Consider the following 21,476-nt stretch of genomic DNA (forward strand, 5'->3'; position numbering starts at 1 on the left):
CCAATGGAGGAACAACAATGAAGGAATTACAGATTAAGCTGAAACTGAGCATACTCGATAAACACATTCTGCCCGTGAGTAGTGCATACTTTCAAAGCAGTAGCGTTACCCTTTTAAAAGTTAATTGACTTGAAAGTGAAGAGAGTGCAGAAGATTTTAGGAAATGAAAAGGGGACTCTACAGCATACCTGATCATTGCACCCCCTAGAAAAAAAAAAAAAAACGGCTTAAAACACTCTTTCCCGTTCATGTTATAATTCCAAAACTAAAAAACAATATAATAGAAGGATATAGTTCTTTCAAAGAATATGGAAAAAAAAAATTCAAGATTGACTCGGTTGTAAAATGAAGGGGTGAAAATTTTTTGCTGTGTTTGTGATGCACGGTCATATTTAATGGACTTTTTTTTTTACTTCCTAAGGTGCTACACAAGGGAACATATTCTATCTCTTGGTTTGGTTTTATCATAAGAAGGAACTTGCTGTCCATGAGGCAACAATTTTAAACATTACTTGATGAATTAGCTTCGATCTGTCCCGATGACTTTATCCAAGAGGAAGATTCAGTTAAATTTTATTTGAAACACAAATATTATAGAAGGCATTACGAGGTACTCTTTGATACGAATTAAAATGCAATAGTTTGCAAACATCATAACTACAACACCAAAGATTAAATTGGAAAATTAAATCCCATCACTTTCAGTAATTATACAAGAGTCCCTTTGCATTCGACTCCATGGCAGTCCGGCACGGGAAACTTGTCCACCGGCGTAATATTAGCTTCTGTCGTAAACGTTATAGTAGTTTTCCTTGGGGTGTTGTAATACGCCTGGGTAAGTAAAAAAAAAAAAAAAATAAAAAATAATAATAATAATAATAATAATAATAATAACAAAAAGTAACGTTCCCGCTGAAGTTTGCTGATTATTGGGCAATAAGCAATATATACGAGGATGAATGGAAAAATAAATAAATTAGCAGAAACTTGAAATTTTATCATAGGAATTAATATGAGAAGGAAGAAAGCAAAGTTATGCAAGAAATTGTAGGACATGATATTCACCCCAACTTTGTATGCAATATGTTAATTTATCACGTCTTTAACTTGCAATAGTATCCTTTAAGTACAATTACATACGGCTGTTAGCATACATCTCAAGAGTATAGGTTAAAAAAAAAAGAAAAACATGAAATAATGCACCGAAAGGGTTGAAAGTTTTTCTCACAAAGTTTCTTACCCGAATGAAAAAGCACTGCCAGCCAATCTCTGGGGTTAAAAACTCGGCTATATATTTCCCAGGAACCTAGTAAATTAGAAAAGTCGTGAGATGCAAATGTCTGTTAAAGATACCCGAATTCAAATGTTATTAGCAATTCATAATTCATAAACATTTGGCCATTTTCATATAAACACATTATGGAAATAATACTCATTTTCTAATTCCATCAGACTTGTATTCTAGCTTCATTTTCAATATGATTTTTTTTTTTTCAGCAGAACCTCAAAAACAATCTTATCTTCTTGATTTCTCATCAGTTTGACAATTTGGAGTTTACAATACTTTTACATGGCAACCTGACTAAATATCATTAAGATACAATTATATTTAATCATCACTTTGATTTTTTTTTTTGTGTGTGTGTGAATAGAGGAGCTTTTCCTGCTTATAGACCATCGGAAAAAATAGCATGTCAATCATTACAGATTATATGTTAAGATTCCACTAGTAAGTCACCATGGTTGATCCAAATGTCTTCACAAAAGTATATTTTTCTTTACACCCAAAATGTATGTGTGTTAAAAAAAAAACCACAAAAAAGTAGGTCAAGCTCTAATTGATTGCGCAGAACTTCGATAAAGTTGATTGTCTTTGCTATTGTAAAGGGTTGATCCATTTTCCAGCAACGTATCATAAAAACAAAAAAAAAACAAACAGAAATGATTATGAGATAGAAGGAAATGTCTGTATTGGACACCATCTTGTATTTGCGGTGATTTTTATTCTCTTCACTCTCCCTTTCTTACCCTCTGGTCTTTCTTTCCCACCTTCTCTCTCTCCCTCTGTGTATATGTGTGTGAGTGGCCTGTCGATGTGTGTGCCTGGAATCACTAGTACAACTGTACATGTATTTGTTAGTTGCCGTGTGTACTATACACACAGGGTGTGTGCTACATGTTGCGCATACAGCACAGGAGCGCATAGCTAGCCATGCATGCATTTCCCCTAGTTCAGAGTGAGATAGCTACTGTAATCAGAGGAGTGTACGCATACAGCTCATCAGATACAAACGGGGGTTATAGGACTGGTTAGGGCTAGCACGAGGAGTTGGGGAAAGGTAGACATCAGGAGAGGTTTCATGCTGTCCCTGCTGCCATAGCCTTTACTGTACAATGACATGCGGCTCACAGAGCTGTTGTCTTCAACAAGATTATGGTACACTCGCAGATCGAACAATTAAGTTTGAACGGTAATGTACACTTGTCTTGTGTGGATTTATGTCATGTTTCCGGAGTCAGAATGGATATGTGAGGAAAGTTGTGAGGAGATTTGCAATGCCACGACATAGGGTTCTATATTTGAATCCCAGTTCTGTATAATGTTGACACAGCGGTAAAAGTCTTACGTTATAATGTCTTACACGTGTCATCAACACAAGTCTCATTATGTGACCCTGCACCACAAAACAAACAAAAAGTCGCTAGACATGGATTTTTAGTTAGGAGCAGATTCTAAAAGAACAGACTCTAAACTTTATAATGATGTATAACTCAAATCAAATGGACTCTCCTAACCTATCTAACTGTTGGAAAGAAAGCACTCACTCTGGAAAAGTGTGAACTGAGAAAAAAGGCTCTGAAGTAGAGCGTCTATTCAAGCGCTTAATCTTTTCCAAGCCACGCTAGCTGTGCCATGAAAGGGACAAAAATAGAGTGTTAAACACCGCAGCGATAACAATGAAGGGGATATCAGATTAAGCTTAAATTAGGCGTGCTTAATTAACACATTCTGTCCATGATCAATGACAACTTTCAAAGCAGTGGCATTATCTTTTCAAAAAGTTATTAGAGTTGAAAGTGAAGAGTGTGTACAGGATTTTTAAGAAATGAGAGTGGACTCTGCTAGAAACATGTAATCACACTTTTCTACAATAAAGTGTTTGAGAAAAACTACTTAAAACACAGTTTCCTGTTTGTTTTATGATCTCAAACTTTAACGCTATGTAGAAGAAGACTTGCTCTTTCAGAAAATATGAAAAACTCAAGGTTGGCTAGGTTGACCTATTTCACCTATTTTCAGTCCTCAGACAAATTCACTGCGTGCGAATTTTTGTTCGTTTTGTGATGCGCGGTCACACACACACACACATATATATATATATATATATATATATATATATATCTTATATATATATATATGAAGAGTTTGTTTGCAAAAACCGATAAGTCCATTTTTGAAGATTTTGAAGTACGATCTCTGTCATAAAGTACAAAATAATACCGTTTAAATGATACATTAGTCACTACTTATAGAGGTACACTTTTGAAGTTATGGTCAAAAGAAGCAAAGATTTTCTTATTATTCTCTTTATTTTTCTTGACCTTTAATCGCAAATATCTCCGTTTGGCAAATATGGACTTATCGGTTTTTGCAAACAAACTCTTCATATATATATATATATATATATATATATATATATTATATATATATACAGTATGTATGTGACACTGCACCTCAAAACAAACAAAAAGTCGCAAGACATGAATTTTCAGTTAAACCGCGCTGGCTGTGCAATGAATGGGACAAAAACAGGAAGTAAACCACCAGAGTAACAACAATGAAGGGATTATCAGATTAAACTGAAATTAAGCGTGCCTCATTAACACATTATGTCCATAATTACTGCCAACTTTCAGAGCAGTAGCATTATCTTTTCAAAAGTTATTAGAGTTGAAAGTGAAGAGTGTGGACAAAGTTTTTTTTTTCAGAAATGAAAAAGGGATTCTAAAGACACACCTAATCACACTATTCTACCAAAAGAGTTCGAGATAAACTGCTAAAAAACACACTTTCCTGCTCGTTTTATGATACCAAATTTTAGCATAATGTAAAAGAAGACCCTCTCTTTCAGAAAATATGAAAAAGTCAAGTTCGGCTAGGTTGACCCATTTCACTTATTTTCAGTCCTCACGCAAAATCAGTGTGTGCGACTTTATGTTCGTTTTGAGGTGCACGGTCACATATATACATTTTTTTTTTTTTAGCTTATTATACTGCAGCATTACACACTAATGTCACTGATATTACAGTCAATGTTTAAACGAAAAGTAATCGTTTCAAAAGAGTAAAAAAAAACCCAATAAATAACCATTGCTGCAATTCAACACAAGGTTAAACATTTTTTTTTTCCGCATTGAAGAGACAATCACTAAAGCTTACGGTCCATATATTGCAAGGTCTTTATTTCTACAACGAAATATGCCAATGTAACAAATGCCAATGAATAAATATAATTATGTCAATGTTAATGGCACCCTACCGGATTTCTGACAGGAAATCTTTTGTACAGAATGACTTGTAATTTGGGATCTGTAGTTCCAGGTACTTTAGCGGCAGCCCATCGAAAATCACGTCTGGAGGAAAAGAAAAGAAAAGGAAAGAACGGATATGCCGGTCTGTTCAATTCCTATCGATTTTTTGTTACCGTAATTATTGTTGTGAGGGATCATGGGGTTAGTGGTAACAGCGTTTTCAATCTGAATACGTCTCATTTTTTAAAGACCATTGAAATGTTCAACATCTCTGAACCATAACATCGTAACATTGGTAAAACATACCTATAGAAGAAAACATAATATCAACCAAATATACAATGTACCTTAAGTAAGGACTGAAGTTTAACATTACAATATCTTCAATAAAACACTCCTTTAACTGTTTTTCTCATTATTACTACTACTAATTTGGGTGATTTTCCCCTCTCATTTAAGCTCCACGGGGCTGTCGTCAAATCTCTTTTCTCTCTGATAGTCTCATTTGGACATTTTCAAACTATTTTATTAAGTGGAAAGGACAAGATGACGTCTACTTGTCCCAATGACAATGGCAATTGTTTCAAACACTTTGTATTCACTGTATGATTTAAATAAATAACATACGTATAGGGCTGTATCTTTCTATATTCAGTTTATGTCGATATAACACATAGACAGGGAATATAAAATTTCTCAAGTGAAATAAACATTTACTAGGTCCTTTGTTATTTACCTAGGTCCTCTGTTAGTTAGGGTTCGGAAGACTTCTACCTTTGCAGGTAAAGGGTCCGAATTCATTTCTATGATACCATGGGTACTGTTCTGTGAATGAAAGAAAAATAGATCATCAAGACGGAGACAATAAAAAATGAAGTAGGACATAGTACGGTGCATATCTAACCATCGGTTGGCATTTGGAATGCTCACATGTAAATATTTCAAGTTTTTGCTTTAAAAACAAAACAAAACAAAACAATGTATTTGGCTTCTGATTGCCAATTCTTCTTGAGTATAATTATAATATCATTACTAACATTATTGTTATTGTTATTGTTAATAGTAGTAGTAGTATTGATATAATTATTATAGAATTAGATGCGTATGTATTTACACGTGTTACATATTCATCAAAATAATATGTATTCATTGAATGTTTTTATTCAATGTACTTGTCATTCCCACCATTGAAAAAACAAAAATAAACAAGTGAATTCCCTTTTTTGACAATGCACAAGAAATGTATAGTTCACCTATAAAACAATTATTTCTGCATGAAACTTCTTTTGTAATAAAGGAAAAATATTCCGGCGTATATAGTGTATCACGGGAGAAAACGGAAGATATGAATTTCTCATGAATTTCATTTTAAGAATCGATAATTCCGTCATTTGGATTGGTGTTTGTGGATACACCTCATCATTTTGTCTTTTGTGGCAATGTTGTATCGCTAATATAGTGTTATTCGGCCCAGTGTACTTGCTAATTTCACTGTGCATTACAAAACACAAACACACACACTCACACACACACACACACAATAAACAACAAAAAAAAAGTTGCACTTCTTTAAAATAGTGAAACCGGTCAACCGAGGTATTATTCAGTTTTGAGTTCTGGGAAAACTATTCTTCTTCTATAATATTCCTAAGGTTTGGATCATAAAATGTACGGGAAGGTGTTTTTTTTTTTTCTCTCTCTCTCTCTGTCTCTTTCTTTGAAGAGTAGAAGGACCAGGTGAACTTTGAGGGGTCCCTTTTCATTTCTTGAAAATCCTTTGCACACTCTTCACTTTCAAGTCTCTTAACTTTTGAAAGTATAATGCTACTGCTTTGAAGGTTGGAGTTAATCATGGACAGAATGTGCTCATAGGGCATGCTTAGTTCAATTTTATTTGATAATCCCTTCAGTGTTGCTGCTCAGGTGGTTTCAATCCATTTTTTTTTTTTGTATTAATCGCTCAGCTAGCAAGGCTTGATAAAGATGCTAAGGCTTGAATAGACACTGTACTCCAGAGCTTCTTTTCTAATTTTAAACTTTTACAGAGTGCATGCTGTCTTTCAAATAATTAGATTAGATTTGAATTGAGTTGTACATTACTTTTAAAGCTCAGAGTCTGTTCTTGTTGAATTTACCCTCAAGTAAAAAAAGAAATTAAATAAAATATCTGGCGATTTTTTGTAGGATCTGTGATGCAGGGTCACATAAAGTCTTGCAATGATAAACCTTGATCGGATGTGGCTAAAAACGTATGTTTCATTTAAACGAATCCCTGTATCATAATCGTGACCCTCCACCACAAAACCAACAAAAAATCGACAGACATGGATTTCAGTTAAGGGCTGATTATTCAAGAGCAGACTCTAAGCTTTAAATTGATGTAAAACTCAATTCATATGAACTACCCTCACCTATCTAAATACTGGTAAGAAAGCATACACTCTGGAAAAGTCTGTATATATGATAAAAGAGTACAGGGTCTATTCAAGCGCTTCATCTTTGCCAAGCCGTGCTAGCTGTGTGATGAAAGGGACCAAACACACAATGTAAACCACCAGAGTAAAAACAATGAAGGGATTATCAAATTAAGCTGTTATTGAGCATTTTCTATTAGGCCTACCACATTCTGTCCATGATTAATGCTAACTTTCAAAGCAGTAGCGTCATCTTTTCAAAAGTTATTAGACTTTAAAGTGAAGAGTGTGCAAAATGATTTTTACTCTTCCTCAAAAAGGGTTGTAGAAAAGCTGTTCAAACACACTTTCTAATTAATGTTATGACATCAAACTGAAGAATATTGTAAAAGAAGGATGTTTCTTTTTTTAGAAAATATGAAAATGTCAAGATTGACTGGGTTGAACAATTTCACCTTTTTTGAGTCGTCACTTAAAACCAAGGGGTGCGACCTTTTTTTTTTTTTTTTTTTTGTAGTGCACGGTCACATATCATCGATGTTTAGTGATGAAAATTTCATCACCAAACATATTCAACTTATTTAATGATAATGAAAATTTCATTTAAGAACATTTCAATAAAACCATTTGACTGATAACGAATTACAATTGGTAATTTTGAAATTTCTTCCGTCATCTGCACGTCTATACCTTTACAAGTACGTTCCCCTGTTTAGGTGAAATCCATGTCATTTTTTTTCAAACTTCCCATACCGTAACTTTGACCCATCCGAAGCCGAGATATGCAAAAAACAAAAAACAAAACAAAACAAAACAACAAACAAACATATGTTATTGTGCTTCTTTTTCTTCTACGGGAATTTGAAGAATATGACATACTGTCGTATAGAAATGATAGCGATACAGGATCAAGGCCATGACAGGCAACAAAATGTGCAATGACAGATTTAAATCACCATGTTTTTTTTTTTTTTCCCAAAGTGCACTTTGCTTTCTCCAAATTTGCAAGCATTGCAGAGAAAGTTTTAAACGTAGAGTTTACATTCTCGTTCTTGAGCAAGCAGCGCCCTTACGCGGCAGTCACCACCGAAATCTTCCTAATCCATGTCAGGAACATTTTCTGTTCGGGTTGAGCTATTTAAAAGGAGAAGGTTAAAAAAAAAGGTGCTGTACTTTCAAAACCAATGTCATTTTCATGAAACTTTACCAAATTGTAGAAGAAGGGGTACTTAATGCAGAAAGAAAATATATAAAACAAGCAAAAAATGTTTTGTTTGTTTAACCCATGCACTTGCTGCAACTGTGTAGAAAGGGATACTGGAGGAAGAAGACGAAATATAAGGAAGTGGGAGTTTTGACATTAGTCTGTAAACCAAAGACAAAACAAATTTTAATATAATAGCGTTGATTGTAGATTGCATTCGTTAGACATGTAATACCTTAGTGACCTTGCATTTTGTAACGAAAAGTAACAAACACTATTTTTTTTTGTATTAGTAATGACAATTTCTAGATCTAACTTGGAATGTGTACCTATTTTTGTTTATTTTTTTAAACACCTAGTCTAATAGGTTAATAGTTCCCGACTAGAGACCTTAGTACTCGACTTAATCATGTTGATGAACAGATATTATATTGTCACGAAACAGACCTACGGAATGAAAATGGAAACAGCTCAGTTCCACTTCCGAACTTCCCGATTCCGTCGATCAGTGCTGTGCTCCTATGACCATGAACATAATATGCGGCTCGGACATCTGAACTGTCACTGTGCGTAGTACGTAACGCATACAGTCGGCACGCGGACAGGCCGCCCAGCGCGGCCGCGTTGGGGAGCTGTTGGGTATCCGTAGCTCAGATCAGCTATAGCTCAGCTCATCACTCTTGCGTGAGCTTCTACGCTCTTTGTCACTGACCAGCCTGCGCAGCTAGGATGCGCACAAACATAACCGAGGAACGTCCTTATTGGTTTAAGTTGAACATTAGAATTACTTGCGTCATTAACAATATAAAAGTATGGGTTACAGTACCTCATATCTTTTCCAAGTGATATTCGGTGGAATCCAGCCAGTCGGCTACATTGACAATAACAAAAACAACAAATGAACGTGACAAAATTAAACAAATGGATTTGCATATGCATAGCACCAAATTCAGTACTTCTCATTCTCAACATACGATGATGTTGTCATATTATGACCACATTAGATTATACTTATGCATTTATAAAATGTAATTCTTTTTATCAAACATTGTCACCTAACTTTAAACTGATGACCCTATCATTCACTTTGTTACATTGCTCGCTTATATCATTCACAAGCCGGATATCAGTAGAAAAGGGATATCTTGTGAAGTTGAAGTTGGGTAGATCATGTGCCATTCAAAATGGTGGGCCAGCGAAGTGAACAATTAACTTTTAAAACACTATTCTTTTGAAAGATAAATAAAAAAAAAAAACAAGCGCATTGATTACTCAGATGTTGCAGCTTTCCTCTTGCTATTCAACAAATCATACCTCAACGACACTCAAAATAAAACTCGTGAGTTGATTGGTGAGCTCCACGTCGTGAAATCGTAACTCATGCTCGTCGTTTGGCGTGATGCTTGTTTTGGCGTCATGTTTAGTTTCGTCGGAATAAAGATATGATAAAAGGTTATTTGATTATAAATACAATGGTTCAGTGAAAGAGGGAGGAAGTTTAATAATGTTGACAATAACGTTTAGAGAAACATATGACATGTGTATTAACCTTTTTTTTTTAATGAAAACTAATATCTGGAACTATTCAAAGACATACGTATGATAACAGTTTGATTAATAATTTGATGTTTTATTATATCGAGCTTTATCATTTCTGAGAAAATTGCTCAATCAGTGAATTTACAAAGCAACAATTTTAATGTTTAAATACAACATATTTACTGCCACGACCTAATCCACTAGTGAACAAGAGTTTTCTAACATGTAATGAGGCAAATCCACAGTTAGGTGGACATGACATATGGATGAAATAAATGTGCCTCTTTATCTTACTCTTTGATTTAGGTATCAAATAATACCATGGATGTTCACCAATCACTAAGGTCTTTAAAATTCAATAGATTTTATTTCTCGTTTTGATTGGTTTTGCGAGATCTAAAACCATCATTTAAAATGCACATGGGGGACTGGGGACATTGAAATTCACAAAAAATGTGAAATTACAGTGGGTTCCTTTGAAAATTTTTCCTCAAAGTTTTGCTAAGGGGTAAAAGATGAATATAATTAAATACTCCAAAATGCATGTGACATTTTGTCAATTACAAAAGGGTGAAATGACCTGCGAAATTACTCCTGAGGCCTCGATCCATTTCAAGCTTAATCGCTTATGATGATGGTCTCCTGCATTCATTGATCTCTGTCGTTTACTGAAAAAAAATACTGTATATCTTATTTTATGTTTCTGTGTATCTACATTGCTCAATGCAATCACCTATGTGTATCTATTTACTGTTATCGATTTATTTCACAGCACCCGTTATTCTTTGTTCTTTGTACTTTTTGAAGTTTGTATTCAAATTGCATCTGATTGAATGCAGATAAAAACAAACAAACAAAGGTAACGTCGCTAACCGTAACGTTGCTAACCATGCTTTTTGGGGTCTAGCTAATAAATTACCAGTTGAACTGCCAAAAAAAAAAAAATGCATGAACATTTGTCATGATTCAATTATTGAAATTAATGCAAACACTTTGTTCAAAGTAACTTGAATTTTTGCAAACTTTTTGTCACAAGATACTGATTTTTTTTTTGTTCCTGTTCTTTTTTCGTAACGTTACTAACGAGCCCTTTTAGTTGCCACAGCAATTCTAATATTTATTGGATTGTATTCATTCTTTTCTATATCATAAACCTGGGAACGATTAACGTGTTTTTTAACATGATTTTGACTTGAAATGATTAAATGGTGATTTAGTAGTAAAAAATAAATATCTAAATTTGTTTAAATGTAACGTTACTAACTACGGAATTTCTCAATGGTGTTTTGAGATGCACAGTCACAAAAATGCAACAGCTTTCATTGACTGCATGTAAACAAACTGCATGAAGGATCCTAGAGTTCGAATACTCACCTGAGGTACTTTGGACCGGGTAAGTCATTGAAATAATAATAGGAGTCATCTGGGAGAAAGAACTCGTCAGACCCAGCCGTTATGATAAGCTTTGGCATCGTCAAACGATCCCTGTAAGCTGAGGTGTGGACGAACGAAAGAGAATAGATAATAACGTCATATTCTATCGGTAACAACATTTCGCTGATCACAACCTACACCGTGCAAGGGACATAATGATCATTACAACGAAGTAAAAGAAACAAAAAACAGTCCTTAATGATATCATCTATTTGTCTTGATATCGTTTATTGTTCGAATTTGATAAATTTTCGATGTAACAAAAAAAAAAGATTGTGCTAACATTTGGTTCATTGTATGAACACATTCTAACTATGATAACTTTTAACTTTCAAACAAGCAGCAGCACCTCATGAAAACATATTAGAGATGAAGGTGAAAAATATTTAGATTGTGCTTTTTTCTTTGTATGTGTTTTTTTTTTTTTTTTTGAAAAGAACGGCCCAAGTAGCAAGTAGTGTGCAATGATGTAAAACCAGAATACAATCACGATTTTCCAGTCACTCCCTGATCCTGAACTTAATAGAAGACGGAGTTTCGTAGAAGAGTGGTCTTCCAAAAAAAAAAAAAAAAAAAAAAACGCAAAAAACAAGACAAACACCAACATCCACTACAGATCAACCATATTACCCCATTACACGTACCTCGAGGGTGTGCGAATTTTGTTTGTTTTGTGTTGTACGGCCAAATAATGAAGAATAGAATTATTATTCTTTTTTAGATGCCTACATGTAAAACAGAATACAACTAAGTACCAAGCTTTTAACTCTTTATGTGCCATGTTCGCACGTCCTACTCACGCGACGGCGTGCCAACTTCGCATATTCTGTTCAAACCCACTAATCCGCTTAAACCGATCCATAAATCGCCTAATCCCACGGTACAATGAAAGCTGTTCTCGCGCCTTTGTTCCTTTTACATACAGCTTGCATTTTATATGGTGATTGACTATCAAACGGTGTTCCCTCCTAAATTTGCGTGTAAATTCTAAGTTTCTCTCACGGTTTCATGTGCAACAGTCATGCCTTTACAGTAATGTAGCAACTGGTCATTAAAAGAATAAATAGAAATAGATTTGTCATACACTTTATATCAATGCAAAGCTTGGCATTCCTCTTCAACTTTGATCACTATTATGTCCAGCTTAACAGAAATTTGTAGAAGTTATATAGATTGGAAATACAGAATTCTTTTTCAAAGCCTGACTACCTTCGTGTCCCAAAATAACGTGGCACAAGGGGGTTTCCACCATGGCAAATAAAGAGTTAAATAACAGTTTTGAAATTTATCAATCTTTATTCCACAATTAAATGAACTTTTTAAGAAAAAGTTCTAAATATGGACCTAATGCATGATAAAGTTCCCGACAGATTTTGCAGCATTTGTATATGGTACGAAGCAAAATTAATATTTTGCAATACCGTATGGATCTATTATGCTGGCCATTTCAAAGATCTGCGGCACGTCCATGTAAATCGTGATGTTTTCCTCGTAGTAGTCGTTAAACTCGAATGTCCAGCCTCCGAGTGAACGATAATGGTGATGCATGTTCTGAAGAATGTTATGAAAATATTGCATGAGATATCAGCTGCATTCAAATACTTCTCATCTATACTTTCCATTTATATGGATGTTTCCGATTTCTTTCTCATTAGGTCATGAAATAACATCGATTTGTCTAACTACGTGATATGGTACAAGCAGTATTTTGCTAACAGTTGTATTATGTCGAGATAAAAAGTCTTGTGCAAACAGCGGTTCATCAACGTCAGTGTTAACCGTGGGGAGCATTTTATAACAGAATTGGTCACCCTATTCAACGAGTAAATAATAAAAAAAGACGTTCTACCTTCATGGAGTCATCTAATACGATGTTAATTTTTACTCTCCAAAGAAAAGAAAACGGTTATATTCATAATTTTCGTTTTAATGGGACACGGTATTTTTTTTTTTTTTTGGTTCGTGTAGATAATCATGTTTCCCCCACACATACTATCATTTTTTGTTTTCTTCATAAGAATTTCTTTTATCAGACACGCTATCAAATAGTACCTTAACCATGTTGAGAAGGTCAAGGACTATAGGCGCTATGGCTACGACCCTCTTGTCCACGACACCCGTTGTCCACGTGGTCCAGCCCCTCTGCCAGGGTCAAGAAGGAGAAGCAATCAGCTCTTAAATGTTCCTTGTCTATACAAGGTCACAATTAAAACAAATATATGAAAAAAAATAGTTACCATTGCTTGTCCAAAACATCCCTGTCCCTTCAAAGACCCTAATGCACATACAAATGCACGTGCACCTTTTGTAAAAGGGTTATGTTATAAGTTCTTGAAAACAATCGAATTAGCCCAAGATCTGACACTGATAAGATAAGAGTAAGGAACGTGATTTCCATACTTAGGCTGTATGAACAGCACAGATGAATGAATAATCTACTCAGGATAAATTTACAAGTCTCGAGTTGCTTGTAACAGATGCTCTGCTGCTATATAAGGGTAACCCGTCATTGAAGGTGAAAAATCACTCCATGTCCACCAGCTATATTGTGCAACCAAGCACAATCATAAACTTCAATAACAAAAGTAGGAAGAAAGCGGATGTTAGAATAGTTCGTTTTGTTTTTTATTGAGAGAAGGAGAGAGAGAGAGAGAGAGAGAGATGCGTACTTTACGTCTCTATAAGGATGTACACTAGTTGATTCACTTAAAGCAAATATCTAAAGTAAAGCCATCAACATTACATCCCCGTAAAAGTATTTTATACACGGTCATTTTAACATGTTCATATTATTAAAGCCTTCTGTCGCCTGATTTTTTTTTAAGTAAAATAATGACAATAATTAGTCGAATGTAAAGGAAAGGTACCTTTGATTCCCCAGCAACGATGAATTTGGACACATTCTGTCCGGCGTACTGTTGTGCTACAAACGTCGTGATAGTGTCCATCGCGCGAACAGCTGCCTGCAAACGAACGACAACAACATTTTTAACGTTGATATCTGGTTATTCATATACAAATACAAGTATACAAACGTATTTCGATGTACGTATATATAGATTATGCATTGTGTATACATATTTTTTTTAAATGCCGTTTATGATATATCATTCCACGTTTTCTTCACTGTAAGACAATGCTTCACCAAAAAACAGCTGTGTGTTTGTCTCGATATCATCTCCTATTCCTTGTACTTCCATTATACCTTATGTTATGTTCTTCGCACTTAACTCCGACTTTAGTTGTGAAGCAATTGTATTCTCATATTTTTTTTTTCGGTTTTGTACCTTAGAAAAAATTGCTGTCAGAAATTAAATACCAAGATCGTAAATAAGGGAGATACTTCATGTGACCTTTCAGCAGACTACCATTTCCTGTTTTCAGAGTAGAATATACACCTGTATGTATATATGTTTGTTTATACATGTATGTAATATATACTTATACGTGGTATATAGGCCTATTGACGAAATATTTAACGCGATAGATCGTGAGGTAATAGTTAAAATAAGAAGCAAAAAATCTCCTCAAAAGTGACAAATTGAGGTCCGTCAGTGTCTACCTTCGTCATGGGTAACCTAAGCAGCCAGTTTGGTTGGTCCGTCCCATTCTCTATAAAATGGCGCCAGGTGAAAGCAATGATCGCGTCTTCTGTTCTTTTCATCTGCTTGGGATCGGTCTTGCATAAAATATAAAGTAAAAATATACATGTTTTCAGATATTTCTAGGGAGAATTTTGTAGTACTCACCTACAGGGAACTAAAAGGGTACACCTCCTATAATGAGATCTGCATCTCAGTAGCAGTTGCTTACAGTTGACTGATGACTTGCTTTAAGCCTGGATGTTTGTATTATGAGCTCCCTCGAGGAGAGTTCATGAGCTCCTTTGCGGAGACTTCCAATATGAGCTCATCTGTGGAGACGTTATTAACTCCTTCGCGGAGACATCATTATGATATATCTAACATTTTTGTTTGATACTTGTAAGATTTATTATGTTTCATTATTTTGTGTCATTATTGTCTGGGGCAAAATTATTTTGTTGTATAAACCCTCATTCTTTTTTTCTCTCTCGCTTCTAACGAAACAACCTGTTCCTGTATACCTCGTCTGCACCATGCTCTGCAAAGGATTTTTCCCGCTCATGTACAAATAGGAATTCCGTATCAGTTCATCAAAAAGTATCGTGAAATTTCCAGCAATCAATAATATCACACGCTTGAACGCACGCAGGCACACACACAAGACAATTTTTAACATCTGTGGTCGTGATTGTACTAATGCCTGTATATTCGTACGCCTTGAGAAGCGTATTATATCAATAATTCTATGAATGACAAACCTATAGAAGCTAGACAAGGTCACAAATACATTGCTGAACAAAGAATGTAAGAACTGTCTTTTTTTTCATAGATGATATAGTGGGCAAGTCCAAGATATCGCGCACCTTACGTATGGGACATTCAGAGATTTCAAACCTCTGAAATGTAATGAAGGAGCACTTGGATTTTACTGTTTATCATCAGTAAGACTGGTATCCCTGAGAAGAATATTGTGTTTAAGTTTGATGTCATTTGACCTTGGGTTAAGTATTTTAATAAGAAAAATATGGCAACTTACGTGTGGGACCAGAGAAAAACTGGATTTTTCAAAATAAAGTTTGAATTGAAAATTCTCTAAAAGTACCTTACTGATCAAGTTCTAATTAAAAGTGAAGAAAGGTACAGTACTAAAGTATCTTTCAGCAAAGTTTCACTGCAAAAAAAAAGAGCATATTTTCATGAAGTTGACTTAATTAACGAAAGTACACCTTACGTATGGGACATGGCTCAACTTACGTATGAGACATTTGTCTTTAGTGCACAGGTGTATTCATGGAAATGATTTTAAATGCCTCCATAGTGTCATATTCAGTTCCACAGATCATACTACAGCATGTAACAAATGATAGACTTGTAAGTGGGTACTTTCCTGATTCAGGTACTTAACAATTAAGCTAAAATTAAAACAAATAAAAGTAATCACCAATTTACAATTAAATGTCTTAGTTTTGATTCCTTCATGCATTAACACTGTCCTCATGGTGTCTACATACGTACATGTATGTACAGATATTGTGTATTGACATTCTATTTCTATCCCATTTTTAATACTCTGTGGTCAATATATTCTATCAACTGAAAAAAAAAAATGCGAATTCTAGCTTGCGACCTTGATATAACCTACCATGACTAATTTGTAGTCTTGATAGTTTCAACTTAAAATCTAATGTCATGTATTTGCAAATACAGTCTGAAGTACATACTTTCAATAGCTCAAGGCTTACCGTACCTTCCAAGTTGTCTAAGTTTTTAAAGAGCTTTATAATTGTTTGAAATGCAGCATAAAAACACAACAACAACAACAACTGTCCTTCGTTTTGCTCTGTAATCATGTTTTGCCATGTAAATTATAGCTTCTGCAAAATCCATCAAATTTTCCTGAAACTTTGAGATTTTAAAAGCCATGGTAGACCACAGAGATAGAAGGATGCAGATGTACCTTGGGTGCTATTTTTTTTTTAATTGCTTGGCTTCAGGTCTATGAAACTAAAGATAACAAAATTTGCTTTACCTTGTACATAAATATGTACAGCATGCTCGTGTACTGATACAGGAAAGATTATCATTTCTACATTCAAATCTTGAGAGAAAATGTAATTCTAGATTTGAAACACTTAAGTAACTCACTGATCTGAAACTTACAATTTTGATAAATGCAATAACCTCATTTGATCATACAGCACCAGATTACAATACATTTTGATAATGTGTAGATGTGGGGTACAAAGTAAGTATGAGTAATGGCCTAGCTGACTTAATACATGACGGTTTCTCAAAGCAAATCTGTCTCTTCAAACACAAAATGGAAAAGAAAAATGAATTTCCCATTTGTTTGTGTATGTTTTTAGCACTTAAACCACAGAACCAGTATTGATATCGTGGTTCATGGCAAAAGTGAAATAGTCTTCATTTTACAGGATTTTCAAAAATCATGTTCATGACCTTGATAAGTCATGACATATTCTGGGGGTGTGCAGTTGAAATATTAAACATCATATATGAAAATAAAGTATTCTAGTATGATTTTTCCTTTGCTATCAACTCTAGTTATGACTAAGTTACCTGCTGTCTATGTTTTCCGTTATATATCGTGTGCTGTAAACGTTAAAATCATATCCATAGACTCACCTTGAAAACAATTGGTTGGTTTGGAACTTGCCGTAATGTAGCACCAACGCTGAAATGACAAATGCTTCCTTTTAAGAAAAGAACACACTGCTGCAACAGGAGATATTTCAGTAAGTCTGAAATTATTTAAATATCAGGACTCACAGCAAATATACTGCATATTTGCATGGAACTGTTTAGGTTGGCTAAATCGGCGTCCTATGTTGTAATTGGAAAATATATTTACCCAGAGAAACATCTGACAAAAAAAAGAAAAAAAAACAAAAAACAAAATACCTTGTATCATTAGTATGAAAATGTACGGACTTACAAAATTACTGCGGTTACACTTTTCTTTGGACGAAAACAATTTCAATATTGGATAGAGGTGACTCTAATTTCACATTGACGCATACAGAGCGATTACTTAGAATCAATTTGATTAACGCAGTTTCCTATTAAATACCTGCAAGAAATATTACATAAAGCACCTCGCTACTTTGCGCCCTTCATTATCTCCATTCACTTTATATATATATATATATATATATATATATATGTATATATATATATATGAAGGGTTTGTTTGCAAAAACCGATAAGTCCATTTTTGAAGATTTTGAAGTACGATCTCTGTCATAAAGTACAAAATAATACCTTTTAAATGATATATTGGGCACTACATATAAAGGTATATTTTTGAAGTTATGGTCAAAAGAAGCAAAAATTTTCTTATTATTCTCTTTATTTTTCTTGACCTTTAATCGCAAATATCTCCATTTGGCAAATATGGACTTATCGGTTTTTGCAAACAAACTCTTCATATATATATATATATATATATATATATTATATATACTGATATAAGCACATACCGTTACAAGTAAATTATCAACGAACTAGTAAAAAGCAAGCTCAGTGCAAACACTTACATCCCAGCACCAAGAGCGATATTTGACGTTCGGCGTACTTCGTTGTCCGATCTTGGGTCAGGTGGGCTGCGAAAATTATGGTCAGTGTAGATATCCGTTGCAAAAGAGAAGCACAGAAGCAATATGCTTTTTTTTTTTCTCCTGTGCCAGTGACATTGGACACTGTTTACAAAGGTTTGGGATTTTGCGAGATTAACTGCCCTCATACCAAGTTATTGGTAATATGTGACCCTGCACCTCAAAAAAAAAAAATACATAAAAAACATATTTTTTTTTTTTTATAGTTAATACCATATTCTAAAAGAGCAGATTTTAAGCTTTAAAATTATGTACAACTCAAATCAAATGGACTCTCTTAACCTATCTAAATATTGGAAAGAAAGCAAAAACTCGGGAAAAAGTGAACTTAGAAAAGAGGATCTGAAGTACGGTGTCTATTCAAGCGCTTAATCTTTACCAAACCGTGCTGGCTGTGCGATGAATGCGACAAAAAACAGGAAGTAAACTACCAGAGTAACAACAATGAAGAAATTATCAGATTAAACTGAAATTACACATGCCTCATTAACACATTCTGTCCATAATTAATGCTAACTTTCAAAGCAGTAGCATTATGCTTTCAAAAGTTATTAGAGTTGAAAGTGAAGATTGTGGACAAGGTTTTTCAGAAATGAAAAAGGGATTCTAAAGACACACCTAATCACACTATTCTACCAAAAATGTTCGAGATAAACTGCTCAAAAAAAAAAAAAAAAAACACACACACACACACTTTCCTGCCCGTTTTATGATACCAAATCTTAGCATAATGTAAAAGAAAAGCTCTTTCAGAAAATATGAAAAAGTCAAATTCGGCTAGGTTGACCCATTTCAGCTATTTTCAGTCCCCACGCAAAATCAGTGTGTGCGACTTTATGTTCGTTTTGAGGTGCACGGTCACATATAGTCAATTGCACAAACACACTTAACACTTACCTACACTTGTTTCGCTTTGTTTTGTTTTGTTTTGTTTTCTCTTCTCGAGAAGAAATACTACAGAAATAAAAGCTCAAACTTTAATAAAGTACAAACTTCAATAATGAATTCTGGACTTGAATTTACACTTTTGACCTATAAACATGGAATAGTAGTTTGCCTGTTTGTTTGATTGTACATTATTCCAAGACTGAGCAAATCAAGAAACCCAAAGAATATTCCATTTTGTTTGTGTGTATGTGCATTTGACCATGGTATATTAGTGCCGTTGAATATCATGGCTTAATATTTTCAGATATTAGCTGGTCAGCAAACAATAAAACAAACAAAAGCAACTAACACACCAAAACAGATTCATCACTTCCAGACATTAGCTAGTCAGCAAAACAATCAATGAGAATGAAATAACAAACAAAGCAAACAAACATGTTAAATTAGTGCTATCACTTGGCGTCTTAGAATGTTGAACGCGATCTGTCAGAAATCAAATGGGAATGGATGCAGTCCATAATATATTAATATATTATGCTTTAATTCTGTTTATATTTTTTGTGTGTTTTTGAGTATGACAATGTGTGAGTGTGTTGTCACTTTAAGCACGCAAACACACACACACACACACATACACACACACACTGGCACGTATATAAAGATATACACAAGCTCCAAAATAAAATATATATATATATATATTATATATATATATATATACATATATTTATATAAATTCATATTTATAACATTAATTTTAGGATATTTCATCGCTTGAGAATAATGTGTTGTCTATCACATTAGCTTCGAGGTATGAATTGCACGCATTTTCGTGTTTATGTCAGTTGACATGCGCATCACCTGTGTTAGGCTGAGCAGAAACTGACCATTTATAAACTGGATAAAGTATTTATTCATTTGTTTCTGGAGAGTAAAAAAAAAAAAAAAAGAGATGCCATAAATCGATATATCTTTTAAAACAAAATTAGTTAAATGCGAAACTAAAAAGACCTACAACTCTTCAAAAGAATAATCGTTTTGATGCACCTGCTATGTTGAGATCCACCGGTGATGAATAAAAACGCATGCTCAGTACTGATCAACCGATGAGGAATCGTGATCGTCAGGTAATGCCACCAAATGGCACTGTCGGAGTCATTATCTGCATATAAAAGATACGTTTTCATCTGCCTAATTATATTTTAGTATGGAGATTACATTACCATGAATATGTCAGCAGATTAGACTCTGATTTTAATACTTCAGTAGCTACTGCAAAACAATAAATGTTCGCGTGCATTCTAATTTCAAATGCACGCAAAAGTCCTTGTCTACACCCTAATCTAAGGAAATTCACAAAAAATTCATGCTGAGAAGATATCGTGTTTTACAGATATCGCCAGAAAAGCATCGCGACATTGAATCAAATATGGCACAAAGCAACCACAAACACACTAAACGGTATTTAAACATAATGTTATGAAATCTTACAAGAAAAATCGACTCACACGTAAGCCACTTCTGTGACGTCATGTTGATAACATAGGCCGTATATTCTTCTGGAATGACATATTTGTTGAGGAGTGTAAAGCTGTAATGATCGTCGGGCGCATTAACGTAATCGTCAAGTGGAGTTGCGGTTGCTACTGCTGCCATGAAGGCAATAAGCAGGGTAACGTAGTTTGAAGAAACCATTATTCTTTCAAGTCCTCTCTACCCGACACAGTGTAAGACCTGCTAGTACTAGTGTCGAAACTGTATCTTTGGAGGCAAGGAAAAATTGTCCTTTCTGATCAGTGCAAAGTACAGCCGACTAGTATATCCATTTTTTTGTTCGAATACTTATACACAGTATCTGTGGCTATTAATAGTTGGTTGATAAAAATAATGATATCAGCGCTGTTATGTTTGGTTAGAACAACTTGAGTGGTGGCTTGTCAGTGGTTTGCACAAAAGTCAAGTGGTAAAAATCTTCAGTTTTAATACACGCACACACACAGGCACTTTGGTTTAATTGTAGTTTCTGTTTCCCATTGCGACGAATCTTCAACTTAATACAAAAACTTCTCGAATGGAAGCATGAAAATCTGTAAAATAAGAAATAAAAAAGAAACCTTTAAATTGTTAATTTGTTTATTTACCAGGACTTGGCTGATTGTGAGGAGTCCCTTTTTTAAACATTATAAGTAAAAAAAAAAAAAAAAAAAAAAAATATACAAAATAAAAAAACCGCTCTACAACATCT

The 21,476-nt window shown here is 34.3% G+C and overlaps 1 protein-coding gene across 1 annotated transcript; it reads right to left on the bottom strand.

The window, feature by feature from the left end:
• Window positions 1-708: 708 nt before the first annotated feature.
• On the bottom strand, window positions 709-20,926 carry LOC140245753 (autocrine proliferation repressor protein A-like). Its single transcript, XM_072325278.1, has 15 exons — window positions 20,740-20,926; window positions 20,279-20,393; window positions 18,266-18,331; window positions 17,355-17,403; window positions 14,687-14,803; window positions 13,992-14,087; window positions 13,177-13,266; window positions 12,546-12,675; window positions 11,065-11,182; window positions 9,466-9,553; window positions 8,978-9,022; window positions 5,270-5,358; window positions 4,542-4,635; window positions 1,241-1,306; window positions 709-831 (listed from the first exon to the last, which is right to left on the bottom strand). The coding sequence occupies exons 1-15, from the start codon at window positions 20,924-20,926 to the stop codon at window positions 709-711; spliced, it is 1,473 nt and encodes a 490-aa protein (XP_072181379.1).
• Window positions 20,927-21,476: the final 550 nt, after the last annotated feature.

The sequence above is a fragment of the Diadema setosum genome, unplaced genomic scaffold, assembly GCF_964275005.1.
Source record: "Diadema setosum unplaced genomic scaffold, eeDiaSeto1 scaffold_29, whole genome shotgun sequence".
NCBI classification, from domain to species: Eukaryota; Metazoa; Echinodermata; class Echinoidea; order Diadematoida; family Diadematidae; genus Diadema; species Diadema setosum.

What these genes read in the sequence shown, in the direction of transcription:
- LOC140245753 (XM_072325278.1), bottom strand. Translation starts at nt 20,926, where the DNA reads ATGGTTTCTTCAAACTACGTTACCCTGCTTATTGCCTTCATGGCAGCA. An exon ending in CAGCATAATAGATCCATACG is followed by an intron (nt 11,183 to 12,545) that starts GTATTGCAAAAT and finishes TCCACACCTCAG; the next exon opens with CTTACAGGGATCGTTTGACG. An exon ending in GATTTCCTGTCAGAAATCCG is followed by an intron (nt 1,307 to 4,541) that starts GTAGGGTGCCAT and finishes CTAATTTACTAG; the next exon opens with GTTCCTGGGAAATATATAGC.